Source organism: Aedes albopictus, chromosome 2, assembly GCF_035046485.1.
Source record: "Aedes albopictus strain Foshan chromosome 2, AalbF5, whole genome shotgun sequence".
Lineage (NCBI taxonomy): Eukaryota > Metazoa > Arthropoda > Insecta > Diptera > Culicidae > Aedes > Aedes albopictus.
The window spans coordinates 69,148,810-69,167,756 of record NC_085137.1 but is presented as its reverse complement, the minus strand read 5'-3'; the positions used below and the strand labels follow the sequence as shown (position 1 = coordinate 69,167,756).

Sequence of the window (18,947 nt, the reverse complement as noted above, 5' to 3'; positions counted from 1 at the left end):
GTTAATGCAGGAATTCCAGTATTGCTATAGAAGTTCACTCAATATTGAAAGTAGAAATTGCATTAGAAATTCCTTTAGAAGCTCTATTACAAACTCGTCCATGAATTCCTACAGAAATTTCTTGAAAATTTCTTCTGGCTTCTGGGGAATTCTTCCAGAAGTCCCCACAAAAATCTTTTTCAGGAGTTCTTGCGGGCTAAGTAAATTGAAGAGAAAAATACTTCAAAACTGTTTTCAGCAAAATCTTTCGGAGTTCCATAAAAAGTTCCTCCAGGAGTGCCTGTAGAAATTCTTCCAAGATTTTTTTCTTGAATTCTTTCGGATTTTTTTCTGGAAATTTATCCAAGATAATCTTCACAAAGCAAGTTGAGCAACAAGTAATTTGATTCAAACGAAATAAACAACTCCTGTCTCCAGTTAGCCTAGTGGTTAAGGCTATGGATCGCCAATCCGGAGACGGCGGGTTCGATTCCCGTTCCGGTCGGGAAAATTTTCTCGACTCCCTGGGCATAGTGTATCATTGTACTTGCCTCACAATATACAAATTCATGCAATGGCAGGCAAAGGAAGCCCTTCAATTAATAACTGTGGAAGTGCTCAAAGAACACTAAGTTGAAGCGAGGCAGGCAAAGTCCCAGTGGAGACGTAGAGCCATAAAAGAAGAAGAAGAAGAAGAAACAACTCCTGAATGATTTCGATTCTTCCCTGAAGGAACTCATAGACGAATCACCCACCTCTTTGAGGTGAGTATTCGCGACAGAACTCTGAGAAAATATACTGCTGAAGAAACTCCTACAAAAACTCACGAAAAATCTGCTTTAGAAACCAGTATTCAAGCCTTTTTGAAGCACTTTTTGTGTGTAGAAGACAATGTTTCAACAAGGGTATTCTAAATCCTATTGAAATCTCAATTTGATGGTTGATTTTATCCTAAAAATCATCCCAGATTGAGGTACTTCGCATAATCAGCAAACGGCGTCAACCCTAAATGGTGGCTCGTCGCTCGGAACAAATGCGAAACTAAACAGTAAACCACAATAGATCAAAGTAATAATCGCAGTGGCTTAAATCACAACAAAAAAATGAACTGAAACCACTTCTAGATAAATCTTCTGGAACAATTCCTAAAAAACTGCTTTACAAATTCGAGGAGGAATTTCTAGAGATTTTTTTACTAAAACTGCAGAAGGAGTTCCTCCATAACTGTGTGACTGTGTAACCTGTCGGTTACATCCATAGATTTTTGTGTTTGTATGAGCCGAATGTTGGCAGAAATTTCATGTTTTTTTAATGTAAATGTCAGAAGGTCCCACACGACTGAGAGGGTTACTCCGCTACCAATATTAAAACCTAGCATTACTGAAGGGGTAGAGTATGGCCATCGTGATTTTCATGTTTATGGGTGTCATGGCCGTGAATTTTGTCCCATGGGCGCTGCCATCTTCCAAATTGAAGATTTTTTGGCAGAAGTATTCAGGCGTCCGTGTGAGTCATATCGATCTTCGTGATCGTTGAAAAGTAGTGTCCGCGGTGGTTTTTCTAATCCCCCCCCCCTTTTATGAGGGATACCGGGATTGCGGCCTACTCCCGTTCAGGTAATTTGGTCCCTATCAAAAATTTCCGACTATCCTGACGGAACAATATATTTCCTCTAGGACCTCTTGCCGTATTTTAAAATACGGTCCTCACACGGGTCGGCTCGGAGGTCAAAATGGCTTCCGAGTCTAAATGCCAAGGACACCCCGTCGTCCGATTCCGGACGAATCCCTCGGGCCTCTGGCCCTAATTACCCAGGAGGGCCTCTCTCGGCACGGTCACTCCGGTCTCGTCCTGGGCCGTGCCGATTTTGTCAACGAGAGGAGACGCCTGCATTCGCCTACGACCCCAGCAAAGCCGCTGGACAGATTCTGATGCCATTCCCGACCAATGGACATTAGTATGGGACACGCTTGTATGGAAAAAATAAATCCTCGCTCCAGTCGACTTTTTAGATCCCATTTAGGTCCCATATGATCTGTACAAAATTTCAGCGTAATCGGTGAAACTATAATTTAGCGCAAGCGGCTCAAAGTTTTCATAGGATTTACTATGGGAAAAGTTACACTTTCAATCAAAAAATCCCAGGGGTCACCCCTTGTCTCCTTAATTCAAATCGATCAACGTTTCTTGTAGAAAAATCATTTGTGAAACTTTCTCTCGAAGACCGCAAAACGATAGGATGCTTGTGGAAAAAGTTATTGATTTATTACCGATTAGTGATCCAACGAACGGCTTTTTGTTTTGTTTTATCAGCAGCACTGCTGCTGCCGTTGTTGCGTGGGGTGGCGGGAGGCATCACCACCCCCAGAAACAGCAGCAGCCAAGGCAGCAGCTACAGTGCTGCTGATAAAACAAAACAAAAAGCCGTTCGTTGGATCACTAATCGGTAATAAATCAATAACTTTTTCCACAAGCATCCTATCGTTTTGCGGTCTTCGAAGGAAAGTTTCACAAATGATTTTTCTACAAGAAACGTTGATCGATTTGAATTAAGGAGACAAGGGGTGACCTCTGGGATTTTTTGATTGAAAGTGTAACTTTTCCCATAGTAAATCCTATGAAAACTTTGAACCGCTTGCGCTAAATTATAGTATCACCGATTGCGCTGAAATTTTGCACAGTTCATATGGGACCTAAATGGCATCAAAAAAGTCGACTGGAGCGAGAATTTGATGTTTGTCCCATACTAATGGACATCCCCGAGCCGCCCCGCGGCGAGATTCCGGCCCCACGGTAGGGCTATCGCAATCGTGCGTAACCGTGTGGGCCAACGTCGGAGTACAACAGTGAGTAACAGAACGATCGATCGCCTCTCATACACTCCACACCAAATGTGAACCCCACACCCACACGCCACAGAATAGGGCAAATAAATGTTGTTGAAAGAACATGAAAATTCCGGAGTTTTCATACTTTGTCACGCGTCCCCTTGATCACCCAGTAGTAAGCCGAATCTGAGACCCAGTTCGAGGAGTTTCTTGCTGCTGCTAGCTTGTACGGGTTAGTAGTTGGCCGGCAGCTAGTTACAACTGGGTTAAAAAAATTGTGGAAGAAATTTCTCGAGCAATGCCTGAATTAAATCCTCAAGAAATTTCTGAATGAAGTTCTAGAGATATTCCTAACGAAACTTTTACCGCAGGAAATCCTACAGCAATTCTTGAAAGAATTACCAGATGAGTATCAGAAATTAGATATCCTATCCTATATGCATTAAAAAATCAGCTTATTGGAAGCAGTGGCTTAATTTCCCTAACAAAATGGGGAAAAAAAATAATAGAAATCCTTAATAATGATTGTGTGAAAGTGAGTCAATCGGGCAGCGAAATCTGTCAAAGTGAAACTAAATGAATTGTGATGGAAAGCCTTCTTACTGCAATGCATTTCATATTCCTTTGATGGCGCTGCTATTTATTTAAAAAAATCGAGTAAATAATATGATCATAATAAGCTAACGTAAATAAAACTTTGCGGTAACTGATGTCAAAAAACAAAGCGCGTAGTCGAATTAACATAAGTAACTTCCGCTCATCTTTGTATTTAGGATTTTCATCTACAAGAACTGCATGATACACTTATGCATGCTGTTAGCTTTTCAATCAACAACTGTTTCCCTCCAATCAAATTCTCTTCTTTGCTCTTCCACTCAGTGTTGCCAGTTTCACCGAACTCGCCTATATCTGACTGTTGAGAACGAAAGCTGGTGTTACGAAACGTAATTTTTCGGCTGTGCAGTCTTAAATGAAAGCGTTGGTTCTATCTTGTAACGTTTTGACGTTTTTCTTCTTTTTAAGTAAAATAAAGTTTGAATTCAGTTAGATTAAATTGTTATATTTTTGGAATATTTCGATTTTGAGTTTAAAATTTGTTTTTTTTAATTATTAGTTTTCATTATTATTATAGTTAATTTGTGGCTTTTGACGTTTTTATCTTTTTAAGTAAAATCTAATTTAAATTGGATTCGTTGAATTTGTCTTTGAGTTTGAACCGTTTCATTTAGTAGAGATTATCCGTTTCATGTAAGGTTTGTGTCTATGCTAAGTTAATGACGATTCATGTTGTGTATCTTATAGGACTTTTTCGATGGCGTAAAATAGTTTTGCGGCTATGTGCGATTGAATTTGGCACACTTGTAAATAATAGTTTGTAGATTGAATAGACGACTGCTTCAGTAGCGGGAAATTTACTTGACAAGAGAATTAGACTTGACTCGATCACTTTTAGTTATAGTCAGCTGGAGAACAGAAGTGAACTTCGGCGAGCTTCTGCCACTTTTTAGTTTTGTAAAGTTTGAAATTGTGGATTTTGTCGCCAGGGGCAGACACTCTGTTCCCTGGGCGCTTATTTGTTGTTTTAAAAACCTCAGCGTCCAAAGACGCTTTTTATTTCGGGCTTCAAGCCATTTCTACTGGTGCTCCTCCTCGCCCGCCAACCAATGGCAGTCAAACGGAATAAAGGGGATAACTTCCGGCCTACCTGCGTGCGGTTGACGCATGATCGGGCAGAGTACCGGACCGCCGACTCCCCTCCGCACCTTTAATCCGGCGAATATAAAGGAGAGCTACCCAACGTTGACGATTGGCCACGAGAAAGCATCGACGACAAACAAAGCCTGCGCAGGTACGTTTTTCAGTTCATGGCCATGATCATACACACACACAATACACACACACACTTGACGAGTTTTTGTGAAAATAATATACATTTCAAACGAATTCTATTGTTTGTTGTTCCTTAAGTTTTCCTTAGTCTGTTTTAATAAATTCACTTCATCGACCTCTATCTGTTCTTGTTTTTCATTCAGTTTTATGATCTTTTTGAGTAGATTTCCGTCATTGATTTAGTTTGAATGTTTGTGAATAAGTTCTAGTACGTTTGGAGATTTCAGTCGAGCCACGGTCGTTCGAGAAAGCCCTTGAGAGTAGAGTCGTCTAATTAGTCGGGTAAATCAAAAGTGAACTGGTGGTCTCTCGTACGCGAGAGTGGCGCAAAAACCACCGAGTTTTCAGATTCACTCAAGCGAATTCGACGAACGGTTACAACCTAATCTTCGCTGACGTTTCGGTCCTTGCATCGGACCTTCTTCAGGGCTCGATTCTAATCAACTTTGATCAAAAAGCCCAATATAGTGAACCTCTTTGACTCATTCAATTTCTACGTTCTCTATCTTGATTTTGGTGGATGGTTTAAGACGATCAGAGTTGCGACAAGGTGCCTCTGCCCGGAAGAGGAGGAACGTCAGAAGTGTACGGGCTGTACAGCAAGGGAACAATAATGCTTCCTTGGCGGACGCCGGCGGACATCGGATATGGATCTGACAGTGAACCACCAACACAGACTTGGGACGAACTACCATCAAGATAATCGGAAACTACTTTCACCAAGTACACCGGGAGGTTGTACTAGCAGAGTTTGTGAATAAGACCGTTTTTCCAGGGAACCGCGGTTTTTTTTTTAATATTTTTTCACAATTCCTAAAGGTGTTCATCGATGGTTTCACCTCAGATTTTTTTTAATATTATTTTATACCTTTTCATTCCAAGAATTAATCAATGATTCCTTTAGGGGTCTTTAGGAAGTACCCCAGGAATTCACCCTAGAATGTTTCGTTACGGATTTCTGCCCTGGATTTATTTAGGGATTTCTGAATTCCTGAAATTCAATCCATGATCTTGTTTTTTTTTTTCAAGGATTTTCCGGGTAATCCTTCTGGGATTCTTTTTAAAGAATTCTTTCATGGATTACTCCAAGGATAGTTTAGGATCTAGAACTTCCTCAGCATTCATGCAAAAGGGATTGCTTCAATGATCCTTCTCGGAAATCAATGATTGTTTTTTAGGACAGATTGTTTTTAAGATTCCTCCATAGATTATTTCAAGAATTTCTCTCTAGAGAATTATTTAAAGATTTTCTCGGGAATCCACCGGGAATGTTTTTCAGGATTCTTCCAAGGATTACTTCTTTTACGCCTTCAAGGGATTCCCGTGAATCACTCAGAAATATATTACTTCAGAGATTAATTTAAACATTATTTCAGAAATTTTTCCAAAAAATCATCATCAAGCTTATACATTTTAGAGAGCATACTTGAGGACGTTTACTAGGACATTTTTAAAGGATTCCTCAAGATAGAAATTCACAACATCGCACGTGTCTCCAAAGGATATTTTTTTAAAACTCATTTTAGACCATTGTACTGTCATGGTAAAATCTGATTTATTGCTGGAATTCTATTAGAATTCTTTTCAGGAATTCATCCAGGGATTCTTTTAGGTGTTTCTTCAGGAATTCCTCCAGAAAATACTCAATAGATTCTGCGGGAAATTCCTCCAAGGGGCTTCCTAGAAGATCCTCAGATATTCCTGCACGGGTGGGATCGTAAACATCTCTAGAGAATCATGGAATCCTTCCTTCAGGGATTCTTTCGGATTTTTTTTTTCCGGTGACCCTTAAAAAGTCCCTTCAAAGATTCTTTCAGGAGATCTTTGAGAAATCACTTCAGGATTCATTTCTTGACGTTTCTCCAGGAATATCTCAAAAAATTTTTCTTGGAATTACTGCACAGCATTCTCCAGTTGTTCAGGAATTGCTTTAAAGATTCCTTGAAAAATAATATTAATATTTTTAAAATTTCTTTTGACGATTCCTTCAAGAATACTTCACAAGCTCCTCTAGGGAAATTGTATTAGGAAATTTTATGCACTAATTCCATTCAAACTTCTGGGTGAACAGAAGTATCTCCAGAAGTTCTTCTAGGGCTTGTTCCAAATCATCCTTCAAAAATTCATTTGGAGATTTATTCAAAAATACCTTTGTCTGAAATTTCTGCACGGATTCCCGGAGAATTTCTTTCAAAATTTCCTTCAGAAACTACTTCATAATTTAATTTAGAAATTCCTCAAATATGCCATCAGGGATTTTCCCAGAAACTTCTCCAGGATTTTTTCCCTAAAATTTTCCAAAATTTTCTCCTCAAATACTTTTACTAATTCCTCCATAGCCATCTCAGGAGTTTTTTTTTTCCTACCCCTCTGTTATTGAAATTAACAACTGCAGGAGTTCCTCCAACGATTGTTTCTGAAATTGTTTCAATGAAATTAAATCTTAACCGGAAATTTTTAAATATTTCTATAGAAATTCCTTCAGGTAAGCCTCGAAGAATAACTTCAACATGTTTTATGTAATTTCGTAAAATACTTCTGTAAATATCTGTGGATGAATATCTCAAAGAATTTGCGGAGGAATCTCTAAAGGAATTCCAGGAAATATTTCTGAACGAACCACATGATGAATTCCAAAAAGAAACCTAGGCATTTCATCGGTTGGAAATTTAACCGTTAATCTCTTACTGGCATTCATGAAAAAAAACCTTAAACTACTGAAAATGAGTCTTCCAAGTAAACGAATAAGTAAAAAAAACTACTGAAGGAGTCTCAAGTGATATTTCAGAAGGAATTCCTTAGTAAGTTTTTGATGGAATCCATGGAGGAATTTCTAAAAGATTACTCGGGAAAATTATGGAATAAATTGTCTATCAAATTCCTGAAGAAATCCCAAGGAATTTTCTAAAATAATTCTATAAAGAGTCGCTAAAGAAATTTTTGGAAACTCTCTCTCAGAAACCCTTGGTGGAATTTATACAAGGATTTATTGACACATTTTTTAGAAAAAAAATCCAAGAGAAATCTCTTATCAAAATTCGTTGAGGATGTTCTGAAAGAATTCCCAGATATTTTTAAAGAAATCCCTGAAACAATGTCTGGAATAATATTTAAACTTCTGTAATTTCTGGAAATTTCCAAAGGAATGTGTGTTAAACTTCTAGGAATTGTTACTGAAGATATTTCTAAGCTTCTTGAAGAAACCGAGTAAAATTCCTAATTGTTTGCTTGGAAGAAATTCAGGAAGAGTTTCTGCTGAAATACATGGAGGAATACTCGGAGGAACTAATGAAGGAATCTCTATATGATTTTTTGCAGAAATCACACTCCGTGAACACATTTATAGAAGAAGCCCTGAAGGATTTTTCGAAGCAACCGATGTAGGAATTCCTAAAAGAACCTTGGGATTTCTATGTAAATATAATTCCTGGATTTATTTCCGAAGGGGGAACGACTATAAGTTACGCAACGCTTTGATGAGGGAGGAGTTCCGAAAAGTGTGATTTGTTCAGGTCCTATAAAAAGAGTGTGCCTTAGGGGAGACGGGGGTTAAAAATGAACATTTTTTGCGTGACTTAATTTATGGAATTTCTTATAAATAAATAATTTCAAGAGGTTCTCCATAGAAATTCTTTGGAAAATTTATGGAGGAATAAGTTCCTTAAGAGGCAGAGTATTTCTGAAACAATATTCGCAGAATCCTTGGAGAAATTCCTGAAATAGTTCTGGACTTTTCATTTTCTAAAAATAAAACGCTGCTCGGAAGTGTGAAATCCATGGGTGGTAATCTGAAAGATTCATTAGAGAAATTTATGAAATAATCTATGGAGGAGTTTCTTAAGCATGGACATTTTTCTAGAAGCATTCTTGGTAAAATATCTGAAGGGTCCTCTATAGGAATTTCTGGAGATTTCATGAAATTTATGCATTCAAGAATGCCATTCGTAAATTGCCATGGAAATTTTCCAAGAGATACACAAAGAATTGTGGACCAAATGAGAATACCGCCAAGAATTCTGTTGGTAATCCGTTATGGCTTACTTAATACTTAAAAAACTATAAGTGAATTGTGTATCTCACACCGGATCTAAGATATTGAGCTTTATCTAAATCTACATGATCAGTGTTGCCAGCAATTACATATTTTTGGCATTGCAATGTGAAACAATGTACTGCACTTGAGGTGTACTATAACATTATCTAATATTCGAATGGCCTATCTCACACTCGATCTGTGATATGGAGCTATATTTGAATGTGCATGGTCAGTGTTGCCAGCTACTGGAAGAATTTTATGTTATTAAATAACGTCAAAAATGTATGTGTTTTAAAATGATGCCAAAGATGACTTCTACATAATCTTAACTGAACAATCGATACCGATATATTATCCTAGAACGTGTGGTTTCATGGTCGTGCGGCTAGTGTCCCAAGCATTAAGTCGCATCGCGCTGAGGAGCGTGGGTTCGATTCCCGCCACAGCTATCAGGAAAAGTTTTCGGCTAGGCCACTGGGTGTTGCATACAAGTCCCTTGTCTAGTATCGTGCTTCCTTCAAAGAGCGAATAACACAGAAAGCATTGAACGTGTCCATGTTTCGTGATTGAAACTGTCGAAACCTTGTTCGTAATCAATGAACACCAGGTAGAGAGATTCTTTTAATTCATTGATTTGCTCCAAGATCATACGAAGCGTGACAATATGGTCTACACAAGATCGTCCGGCATGGAATCCTGCTTGCTGCCCCCGGAGAGTTGTGTCAATCTTTTCCTGTATCTGGTTGAGAGTCACTCTGAAAACCATGTTAATCGATGTTTGACATTATGCAGTGTTGCCAGTTGCAGAGACCTTCCGATACCTGACCTGATATATTACAGCCATTCATATGTATGTATATATTCAGCAATATATGATTCTGTTTGAACAGTAGTGTTGCCATCGAACATAAAAATAATGATATCAGGAGCCATCACTGGTTGGTCTTTGATGTCCTTTCGAACTTAACTGAACATTACATGTATATTTAGAAAACTATTCAAGATTTAGAACAATGATTGAAATGGACGTTAATCTAAATTTTGGACGTAAAAAAGTGGACGTGAATCAATTCGGCGTAAAATAAACAGACGTAAAATAACGTCAAAGTGTATTTGAAATAATGATTTACTAGTCCCGCACAGATTTAGCTTGTTCCAAGCCTTCATGATTCATCGAAAATCCCGAAGGCCACTTTCCACATACTTAATCACAAAATTGATCCTTGCTTCCTTTTTTTTCATTTGATTCTCCAACAGATATGCAGGACTTCTCCCACCTATCGTCCAGAACTGTCACGGAAGTGTTAATGCTCGAAATGAAAATGTCCCCAGCTGCCAAAACCTACCTGGTCTCCGGGTATCCACGTTCCATGCGGGACGTGGTGGAGTACTCCGAAAAGGTGAGTGTGTGGAGCATTCTGAAACTCTGGATCGAATCGAATCAACAGTTAGGGAAAGTGACGTGAATTATGTATGTGGTAACTGACAACTCTTACCGCTACTGCTGCTGGGTTAATCTCAGAAACAACGGTCAGCAATTGATTTGTGCATGGAGTTCCACTCACATGTGATATAAAAATAGGTTCCGGTATAAATAGTGTGGGTGGAGAGAGATCACGTTGCTGACGTAGTAAAGTATTTACATACCAGGGAACAGTAATTTTGTGTGGAGTCGAGTTATTTGTATCCGCGCGCTTAAATGCTAATTTGTTGACATGATACAGGACATCGCATGACACATTACATCATTTTGTAAAATAGACCTCAACTTGAACTTGGAAACAAAAGAACGGAAAATCGACAGAACGAAAGAAGGTTAATGGAACATTCTATTTGAACATTTTCCTTAAAATCTGGTTTCTTCTCTTCCCGTCTTCTCATTTCAACATTTTATACTTTTCCGTTTTTGTAATAGGTTCTTCATCTACGTTTGTAATCACTAATTAATTTATACCTGTGTTCTTCCCATCCAGATCCAAGTGATCAACGGTATTATACTGATATCCTGGCGCCAGACAATCCTCCAGCGCCAGATAGACCATGGTGCCAGGCTGGGCCACGTGGTCCTGTCGCTTGCCAAGATGGAACTGGAAAACTTCTTCAAGAACGTCATGCCCGTTGCGGATTACTTCGACCACAGCAATATGCTTCTCGCAGTAAGTGAAGTTCTTCCTGTAGCTGTAGTTATAGCACAAGATCGGCCACGCTCGGGCACATTGCGCAAACGGTCTGCTGTTTGCAGAAATATTGGCCAAATATATGAGAGGCAAAGCAATTTTGAATATAAACCTCTGTTCGTTTGCATACCTGTGTTTCGATTAGCTAAAAACCAAAAGTAGCTGCATAAGAGCTTATGTAACAAACGCATTCGGAAGAAAGCTCTTTTAAGCTCTTATCCAGCAAAAATGTTGATTGGGTATTCATTATCATTGGTATCAAATTGACTTGAAATCTTTCTCTTTAACAGATCAACGGTGAACGCGCTCCCACCGAGGTGTACAAAGACTTCCGCTCGGCCGTGCTCGAGATTCTCAAGGCACAGGAGAACGAGGAAGCGCTATTGAACGGAGTCGCAGGTATGGGTAGGGGCGTAGACGACATTCCCGGCAGTATAGTTAGCGTAGACACGGCACCTAGTCAAAATAAAGTTATTGCAGCTTCGGCCAGGGCCAGGGCGGCACATCAAGTAGAAATCAATGGCCGCAATCGGTCCCCGTCGCCACCACCGCCGCCAGTAGCTGCTCCGGTGTCGCCTCCGGTGCCAGCAATAGCAGCCGGAGCTGCTCAATTGTTACGGCAGCAGCCACGTGGTAGCCTAGCAGTGCCAGTCGCAGCAACGCGCCAGGACAGCCCTATCGGGCACGGCATGGCCCTAAAGCCGGGGCAGATTCCGCCGATTATATGGGTCATCGGTGGACCCGGAAGCAATAAGGCGACACTGTGCTTGAAAACAGTCGGAATCAATCCGGGGTGGGGTCACTTTAGGTACAGTATTATCCCCATAAACGCTATACTACCTAGAGAGAGGCGTGACCCCGCTAATGGCAAAGTATTGTTTTTCCTCTATCTGTCTAATTACAGCGTGGGGCGTCTATTGCGAGCGATAGCAGAATCGGATCCGCGGGTCGGGACAGATAATTACGCCGTCAAGGAAGCAATTACGGCCGGTGAAATGGTTCCTAAAAAATCGATAGAGCAGTTGATCGAAAACCAACTGGCTCAGCTGAGCGACAAACGGGGCGTCATCATCGACGGCTATCCACGGGATATGCAGCAAGTGCGGGACTTCGAACAGAAGGTACTTTTTGGGTCACGTTTATTTCAATGAAGATTGAGTTCATCCATATTTTTTTACATAGTGCTTTGCACTATTGGAAGGGGGATCCTTCATGGAATTTTTAGAACTAGTTTTAGCGGAATTTCTGGAGGAGTCCAATTATTTAAAGAAGTTGTACTTGCTGATGGTATTTGGAAAAAAGTATCGATTTCTATTGAAATTTAAGAAAAGATTTTTGAAGATTTTGGCAAGATTTCTGGAAAATATTTCGAATACAGTAGACGTTCGCTCGGTGCAAACGGTTTAACTGCAATACTTTTTAACTGCAAGTCCGCTAAGTGCAACAATTTTGCAGTTATCGCACCGCTATCTGTCAAAAACGAAACGTCAACAGAGTTGCGATGTTTTTCAGATGCACTACAGCTGCATTGCGATGTTTTTGAGTGCATTCTGGCTGCGTCCAACGGCAATTGACAACTGTTTGACGACTGTCAGTCGTTGCAGTTAGCGAATTTCATTCGGTAACTGAAACGTAAACATGTTGCACTTATCGAACGTCTACTGTAAAATCAAATTTCCAATATTTTTTTATCTGTATTAACGAGATTTTCAGCAATAGGCTTGTTCATCTCGGGACCCACGCGTTACTTCCCTTCCGAAGGAAAAACCCACATTGCCACATTTTGTGAATTTGTCGGGAGTGGGATTCTATCCCAGGTCCTCGGCGTGATTGTCAAGTGTTCTAACCATCACCAGGTACGCTTCCCATGGTTTCCGATTTTTGTCATACACTTATTTATAAAAAATATAGATAGTTGAACTTACGAATTTACGGCAGTTGTTTTCTTTTTGTCATTGTTTTTTTTTTGAACCTGTTGACCTTAGAGTTGGTTCCAAATCCTTCCTAACCAAGCTGAGTTATATGCCCAAATTTCAGGCAATTTGGCGCACAAAAACCCCCCATGACGAAGAGAACAAATCTGTCGTCACCCTATGTATAGTATACAAAATTCCTGTCTACATCCTGGAATTTAAAAGAGAGGCTTACAAAAATTTCTTCAAAAGATGCAGAAAACTTATCCACGCTTGGGCGGTGGCTTCTATATTCGTCTGTTTTCCACTATAACTCAGTCAAATTTAAACCAATTGACACAACTTTTGGAATGTGGTGAGATAGGTATAGTATCTACCCGTGTACAACATTTCAAGTCAATTGGTTCAAAATTGACTGAGTTATAGTGGAAAACAGACGAATATAGAAGCCACCGCCCAAGTAGCGCGATACCCTAATTGTAAAAGAAATTGATAAAAAATAGTTTGGGCGTATTTTCAAGCTTTATTTTTGAAGTGTCTCCACTAGAATCACTTTTCTACCTTTCTTTTACATCAAAGTGTACTGAAAGGTTACATGTTCACTCAAAAAACTTTCGGTAGAAGGCTCGGAGAGTGTAGTCACACATATATCAATCAACTTTGTTCGGAGAATTGGGATGATGTATGTATGTGTGTGAATATGTGTGTATGTATGTCTGTGTACAAAAAAGGTAACTCATTTTTAAGGAACTTGCCATTGACCAATTTTAACGGTTTCAGCAGAAATCGAACTGAAATTTTACCAGATTGATTTCTATTGCAAATGGTCTGAATCCAGTCCAGCCGTTCTGGAGCTTTGGCCATCTATGGTACACAAATTACGTAACGTGCGCGATTTCAGACTCCCCCCCCCTGTAACGCTTCTTGAATGAAAACCAAAAATATTTTGTATGGCTCGTAGCGCTAAGCTAGATTCCCCCTTCCCCCTATAGCGTTACGTAATTTGTGTACGATGCCTTAATGATCCGGACCAGCACCGGTTGAACTGGCTATATAAAAAATTACCTATTCCTCTTCTTCTTCTATTTCTTGGCATAACTTTGCGCTTGGGATAAAGTCTCCTTCCCAGCTTAGTGCTCTATGAGCAATGTCATTTTCTGTAAAAAAAAAGTTCCTGGACCGTCCGGAAATTAAACCCGTCACTCTCTCAGCATGGTCATGCTGAATGCACACGCCTTTACAGCTGTGGCTATAAGGGCTATGAACCATAACTCATGCCGTTCATCGAATTACGTCGATTTTTGTAACCTTAAGCATTACTGACGATTTTTTTTTGCGAAGTGCATTCAAAATGGCGGCCCTTACTGAAATAAGGATGAATCCATGGTGAACTCCTTAAAAAATCCATAGATTCATTAAGTAAATTTCAGAAGAAATTTGTGGATAAATAAGCCAAAAATTTATGCGGGTTTTCAGCTGAAGATTTTTAATGAATTTAAGGATCAAATAAGAATCGCATATTATCCAAAACCAGCACTCTTTTCCAGAATTACGTAAAAGCAAACAAAAACAGCATGTTCGATTGTCATAATAGGGTCCTAAAATAAAAATATTTTCCCGGCTTTGTTTTATAAGACAAAGAAGCATGCTTTTCTGATCTCAATAGTATTTTTTTCTGAACTTAAACAATGACAGAATAGTTAATAAACTCGAAAATAAAACAATGGTAAGCAATTCTTGTTTGACATTCTCGAGGTAAACCTTGACGTAACGAAAGTGGTACGGCGGGTTGCAAAAGACATTACACGGTAAACAAAATTTACCCAAAATTGAATGTTAAATAAAAAGTGTTGCAAAAATTATTAAAATTTTTAAATAGATATTTCATGGGCTTTGATATGAATACTTAAAATAAGAGTAAATATGTCGTATTAATGAATGCTTGATCAAATTATGCAGAAATTAAGATATGCCTTTATTAGTCTATTGACTAAATAAACAATCAGCCATTCTTATTATTATCATCGATTTGTGGATCATTCTGGGAAAAAGTGCCTTTATATATATATATATATATATATATATATATATATATATATATATATATATATATATATATATATATATATATATATATATATATATATATATATATATATATATTGTTGTGTAGGTTTTTTAACTTGGTGAAACTGGCAGCACTGGAATAGCTCATTGTGTAGAACTGGTTAACAGATAGAAGGCAGTAGAGAACTGAAAGGAAAAGTGTTGGGATGTTTGTGTCTCGGAGCAGCAGTTAAATACTATAATGTAAGTTATATTTAAGATTAAAATTATTGAATTTATAATAAAAACTAAATAAAATTCCAGCATTGAAGCTGACCGCAAAAAGGCTGCTTTCAATAAGTATTTATTCGCCCTAAACCCACATCACCCCAGCATATATATATATAAAAATGAGTTTGAAGTCCCTTTGAGGCAACAAAACTCAAGAACGGGTGAACCGATCAGGATGACTCTTGCACGGCTCGGTTCGTATTCGTGGTGGCTGTGTTTATATGTACAAAAAGTTACGAAAATCAACTAGAAAAGTAAGAAAATTGATAAAGTACTGCTTTTTCATGAGCTGGGAAGGAAATCACCACGATCGAAATGAAACCAATCTAGAGTGCGTTGCTGTTATGAGCTCAACAGTTGTCAAACCACCAAAACTTGGCAAGACAACGTTTGCCGGGACAGCTAGTCTATATATATAAAAATGAGTTTGACTTACCTTTGAGGCAACAAAAGTCACGAACGGATGAATCGATCAGCATGACTCTTGCACGGTTCGATTCGTATTCTTGGTGGCTGTGTTTATATGTACAAAAAGTTACGTAAGTCAACTAGAAAAGTAAGAAAATTGATAAAGTACTGATTTTTCATGAGCTGGGAAGGAAATCAACACGATCGAAATAAAACCAATCTAGAGTGCGGTGACGTTTTGAGCTCAACAGTTGTCAAACCACCACAAGACGGCAAGACAAAGTTTGCCGGGACAGCTAGTAATTAATAATTATCTTAAAGATATATCGTCTAGCTCAAACCTTTGTAGGGGTATGCGGCAGGACCATCATCTAAAAAAATAAATCGACATGGGACAGCTTATGATGAAAATTGCAACATGGGACAGCTTATGCTTAAAATCTCGCATGACATGGGACAGCTTGTGCTGAGAAAATCCTGAATATTGCTAGATTTATCGGCAATACAGTCTCACCAGAGTTTTTCTTCAGAAAGTTAAAATAAATTGAATGTTTATGAAATTTGTTGTTCATACTTCAACGATAAAATTTATCACTTTGTGCTTTTATTACAATTGTCCGTAAAAAAGGAAACAAGGCTGGCACTTAAAAAGCGTGTTCCTTAGTTTGCTGTTTTGGAACATGGGCAGTAGGAGAGGTTCACGAAACTCCAAAATCAAAAAAGAAATTCTAATAGAAAGTGCAGAATTTTGATGTGAAGGCACAATTTAAAATGGCAAATGATCTTAGTACTAAAAAGGCACTTTTTCCCAGAATGATCCACAAATCGATGATAATAATAAGAATGGCTGATTGTTTATTTAGTCAATAGACTAATAAAGGCATATCTCAATTTCTGCATAATTTGATCAAGCATTCATTAATACGACATATTTACTCTTATTTTAAGTATTCATATCAAAGCCCATGAAATATCTATTTAAAAATTTTAATAATTTTTGCAACACTTTTTATTTAACATTCAATTTTGGGTAAATTTTGTTTACCGTGTAATGTCTTTTGCAACCCGCCGTACCACTTTCGTTACGTCAAGGTTTACCTCGAGAATGTCAAACAAGAATTGCTTACCATTGTTTTATTTTCGAGTTTATTAACTATTCTGTCATTGTTTAAGTTCAGAAAAAAATACTATTGAGATCAGAAAAGCATGCTTCTTTGTCTTATAAAACAAAGCCGGGAAAATATTTTTATTTTAGGACCCTATTATGACAATCGAACATGCTGTTTTTGTTTGCTTTTACGTAATTCTGGAAAAGAGTGCTGGTTTTGGATAATATGCGATTCTTATTTGATCCTTAAATTCATTAAAAATCTTCAGCTGAAAACCCGCATAAATTTTTGGCTTATTTATCCACAAATTTCTTCTGAAATTTACTTAATGAATCTATGGATTTTTTAAGGAGTTCACCATGGATTCATCCTTATTTCAGTAAGGGCCGCCATTTTGAATGCACTTCGCAAAAAAAATCGTCAGTAATGCTTAAGGTTACAAAAATCGACGTAATTCGATGAACGGCATGAGTTATGGTTCATAGCCCTTATAGCCACAGCTGTAAAGGCGTGTGCATTCAGCATGACCATGCTGAGAGAGTGACGGGTTTAATTTCCGGACGGTCCAGGAACTTTTTTTTTACAGAAAATGACATTGCTCATAGAGCACTAAGCTGGGAAGGAGACTTTATCCCAAGCGCAAAGTTATGCCAAGAAATAGAAGAAGAAGAGGAATAGGTAATTTTTTATATAGCCAGTTCAACCGGTGCTGGTCCGGATCATTAAGGCATCGTACACAAATTACGTAACGCTATAGGGGGAAGGGGGAATCTAGCTTAGCGCTACGAGCCATACAAAATATTTTTGGTTTTCATTCAAGAAGCGTTACAAGGGGGGGGGGGAGTCTGAAATCGCGCACGTTACGTAATTTGTGTACCATAGATGGCCAAAGCTCCAGAACGGCTGGACTGGATTCAGACCATTTGCAATAGAAATCAATCTGGTAAAATTTCAGTTCGATTTCTGCTGAAACCGTTAAAATTGGTCAATGGCAAGTTCCTTAAAAATGAGTTACCTTTTTTGTACACAGACATACATACACACATATTCACACACATACATACATCATCCCAATTCTCCGAACAAAGTTGATTGATATATGTGTGACTACACTCTCCGAGCCTTCTACCGAAAGTTTTTTGAGTGAACATGTAACCTTTCAGTACACTTTGATGTAAAAGAAAGGTAGAAAAGTGATTCTAGTGGAGACACTTCAAAAATAAAGCTTGAAAATACGCCCAAACTATTTTTTATCAATTTCTTTTACAATTAGGGTATCGCGCTACTTGGGCGGTGGCTTCTATATTCGTCTGTTTTCCACTATAACTCAGTCAATTTTGAACCAATTGACTTGAAATGTTGTACACGGGTAGATACTATACCTATCTCACCACATTCCAAAAGTTGTGTCAATTGGTTTAAATTTGACTGAGTTATAGTGGAAAACAGACGAATATAGAAGCCACCGCCCAAGCGTGGATAAGTTTTCTGCATCTTTTGAAGAAATTTTTGTAAGCCTCTCTTTTAAATTCCAGGATGTAGACAGGAATTTTGTATACTATACATAGGGTGACGACAGATTTGTTCTCTTCGTCATGGGGGGTTTTTGTGCGCCAAATTGCCTGAAATTTGGGCATATAACTCAGCTTGGTTGAGGTGGTATATATATATATATATATATATATATATATATATATATATATATATATAGATGATCAATGAAATCAGATTTGCAAACTAAATACGGTCTGTTTCTTGTTACAGATATACAACGTTATAATTTGTCATACTATACAGCAAAAGCATAAATATTAAAATACTGCTGCTCTCAACTACAGATGTTTGCAAGCGTTACTAGTGATCATGAAAGATCAGAAAATCAAAAATATTGCGAGAAAAGATGACGTTTGCGCGATGTCAAAACAGTCGGCAATATTCTCATTCTCAAGAAATTCCTGACATTCAACTAGACAACTCACTACTAATCTAGAGAATCCTTCAACAGTACAAATATTCCATATGATAAATAAATACAAAAATGACATTTATGCCTGTCACCGCGCGCGAGACTCAAACTTTTGTAGACTACACAAAATAAGTTCAGTTAATAATACTACGTCAACAAATATAAAATCCATCATCATCATCGGGGTGACCATTATAGTTTGCTCGTGCCTCCTATTACAAAAATATAAATTGTCCACACAAAATATACGTTGGTAAAATTCGTCAAGATACAAAATCTTGTCAAGAATAAAAAGTCAGCTACT

General features: G+C 38.2%; 1 protein-coding gene across 5 annotated transcripts in view; it reads left to right on the top strand.

Moving 5' to 3' along the window:
• Positions 1-18,947, top strand: part of LOC109431007 (adenylate kinase isoenzyme 5) — a 52,699-nt gene that overhangs the window by 18,907 nt on the left and 14,845 nt on the right. For 3 of the 5 annotated variants that reach the window (XM_062849828.1, XM_029871451.2, XM_029871450.2), the window contains exons 4-7: positions 9,991-10,133; positions 10,707-10,889; positions 11,201-11,718; positions 11,815-12,031. In XM_062849828.1, the coding sequence (XP_062705812.1) occupies positions 9,991-10,133; positions 10,707-10,889; positions 11,201-11,718; positions 11,815-12,031 (1,061 nt within the window). The remainder of the gene's footprint in view (positions 1-9,990; positions 10,134-10,706; positions 10,890-11,200; positions 11,719-11,814; positions 12,032-18,947) is intronic. The other 2 variants (XM_062849829.1, XM_062849830.1) reach the window with 2 other exon arrangements.